Raw genomic sequence first — 2,500 nt, forward strand, 5'->3', positions numbered from 1 at the left:
GTTGTCTTATTATTATAATGTATTTGTTCATTTATTTAATAAAAAATGAAATGCATTTGGTTTGATCAAATTTTTTATATTGTTAAACCTCCAAGGGTCAGTTTTTTTTCCATTAGTTGCCCAGCCCAGTGAGTCTGGTAAAACCAGAAGAAACAATATGAGATAGAAGAACAGACACCAGAGTTTAGAAATGTGTTGGTGTTCTTCTCTGGTTTCTGTGGGATGTGGCAGCTTAGTGGTTTAGGTGTTGGACTACTGATCAGAAAGTTGTGTGTTCCAGTCGCAGGTCCACCAAGCTGCCATTTTTGCTCCCCTGAGCAAGGCCCTTAACCCGCAATTGATCAGTTGTACAAAATGAGAATGAGGAAGTTGTTCTGGATAAGGACGTCTGCCAAATGGCATAAATGTAAAATTCTACATCCTTTCTTTCTCTAATGTTGGACTAAACTCTGTCTCCTTTTCTGCAGACTATGGAACAGTGTAAGAGGGAAATCCTGTGCTGATTTGTCTTCAGCTCTCTGTACAAATCCATCACACATCAGAGAGCTGGATCTGAGTGAGTGTGAACTGGGAGACTCAGGAGTGGAGAAGCTCTGTGATCTACTGAAGAAACACGAGTGTAAACTGGAGAAACTGCGGTGAGTAACTCAGTGATGAAACTGAACTGAAATCACAATCTTTATAGTTTGTTTTCTGAGAATCAGATCTTTCCTGATACACACTAACAAAACTGAGCAGATCTTCATCTCTATATTAATGTAATGTCTGTGTTTGTGTTTCATTAACTATGAGTTGATGAAGCTCATTCTTAATGTTCACACCTACATCATCATCTCCCTGTCTGCAGGTTAAAGAAGTGCGGAATAACAGATGGAGGTGCTGCTGCTCTGACTGGAGCTCTGAGGTCAAACTCCTCACATCTGAAACAGCTGGATCTGAGAGAGAATAAACTAAAAGATTCAGCAGTAGAGCAGCTCTTTGAGATACTGAAAGGTTCAGGAGGACAGCTGGAGTAAGTAAAGTTATCACACACAGTACTGAATGTGTATTTTCTGTAGAAGATCATGTAAGTGTAAGAGTCTCATGTCAGAGTAATGGATCTGGACAAACCAGCAGCATGGAACAATAACAATCTTCCTGACAGAAGAACAGAGAAACTTTCAGAATTCAGTATCAGAACTAAAGCTAAACTATAATTCATCACTGCATGCTAATAACTAGCTCTGTAGCTCTGATCTGATGGAAGTTGTCTTTGAGTTGATCTGTTACTGTTCTACTCAGAAATACCTCTGCAGTTTTATTTTCATTTCAGTAGGACAGCTTCCTCTAGTCCAACATCATCCTAACTAACTCACTCTCACAGAAAAGAAAGGGATCTATCTGTTTATTCCTATTTATTCTACTTTTCTCTCATATTTAGTGGAGTGTTTATGTAGTTACACTAAATGTAGAATATTTTGAATATTTTATTGAGCTGATAATTAAAGAGAAAACAGATAAAGCTCCAGTGTAAGAGCAATAATACAGTTTACAGTGTTGGACCTTCTGATTATTTACATTTACTTCATCTTTACATCCTTTACACAGAAGAAAATCACAGCAGTTTACCACAAATCTACTAAATGATAAAGACAGTGACTAAATGATAAACCCACTGACTTCTGTATTTTTATTACAGGTATGACGGGGAGACATGGTTACAAAAAGGATGGAATTGGTTAACTGGTAATAAGTCTGATAAACAGCCGATTTCAGAACCTGACTCCTCTACAGTAAAGACTAAAGAAAAAGATGGAGAAAAGAAAGACACACAGCGGGGAGAAAGCAGTGTGGATTTGGACAGCTGTAGGACAGACACTGACCTCAGAAGTCCAGAGACTTCAGTTCATATAACATCAGAGGACAGTACAGTAGGACACATGTCACAAACACAAGTAATGAATCAAAGCAACAAGAAAAGGACACAAAAAAACCCTAAAACCTCATAAAAGGTACTAGATAATGACACCAATTTAATCTAACTCAGTGATGAAGGACAGAAGACGCCTCAGCAGACAGGGACACTCTAATCCTACTAGAAAACTGGACCAGAATTTCTTTGTAAAGTTTCTTTGTGCTGTAAAATGTTTTGTCTGTGCTGCAGTCTGAATGATGAGAGTTAAAACATTACTTTTATAATCTACTGTTTAAAATGATATCAAGAAAAACCCTACAATACATTTTAAAGACCATAAAACTATAAATAAATATCAAATTAAAGGGCTCTGTTCAATTTCATAATGAGCCACATTGGTCCATTACTGGTCACCAGTTAGCAGCTAGCTAGTGGTTTTTCTCACTGCTAGACATACGAGAGGACAGAGAGATTTATTATAGAGCTCAAGTGACAGTATTGTAAAAGCTGCAGTGAAAAAGCCCCAGTTTATTCTCCTGCTATAGTAAACCCTACAAACTACAAAACACCTCTGGTACGTAAAAGCAGAAATAAACCCAGAGAGAC

At 37.6% G+C, this 2,500-nt stretch overlaps 1 protein-coding gene across 1 annotated transcript in view; it reads left to right on the top strand.

Annotated features, from left to right (window-relative positions):
• LOC131351572 (uncharacterized) overlaps positions 1 to 2,500 on the top strand; it is a 47,629-nt gene that overhangs the window by 44,573 nt on the left and 556 nt on the right. Inside the window, exons 20-22 of the mRNA XM_058386991.1 lie at positions 468 to 638; positions 848 to 1,012; positions 1,679 to 2,500. The exon at positions 1,679 to 2,500 is cut by the window's right edge and continues 556 nt beyond it. Coding sequence (XP_058242974.1) covers positions 468 to 638; positions 848 to 1,012; positions 1,679 to 1,988 — 646 coding nt within the window. The 3' untranslated portion in view covers positions 1,989 to 2,500. The remainder of the gene's footprint in view (positions 1 to 467; positions 639 to 847; positions 1,013 to 1,678) is intronic.

Source organism: Hemibagrus wyckioides, linkage group LG04, assembly GCF_019097595.1.
Source record: "Hemibagrus wyckioides isolate EC202008001 linkage group LG04, SWU_Hwy_1.0, whole genome shotgun sequence".
Taxonomy (NCBI): domain Eukaryota; kingdom Metazoa; phylum Chordata; class Actinopteri; order Siluriformes; family Bagridae; genus Hemibagrus; species Hemibagrus wyckioides.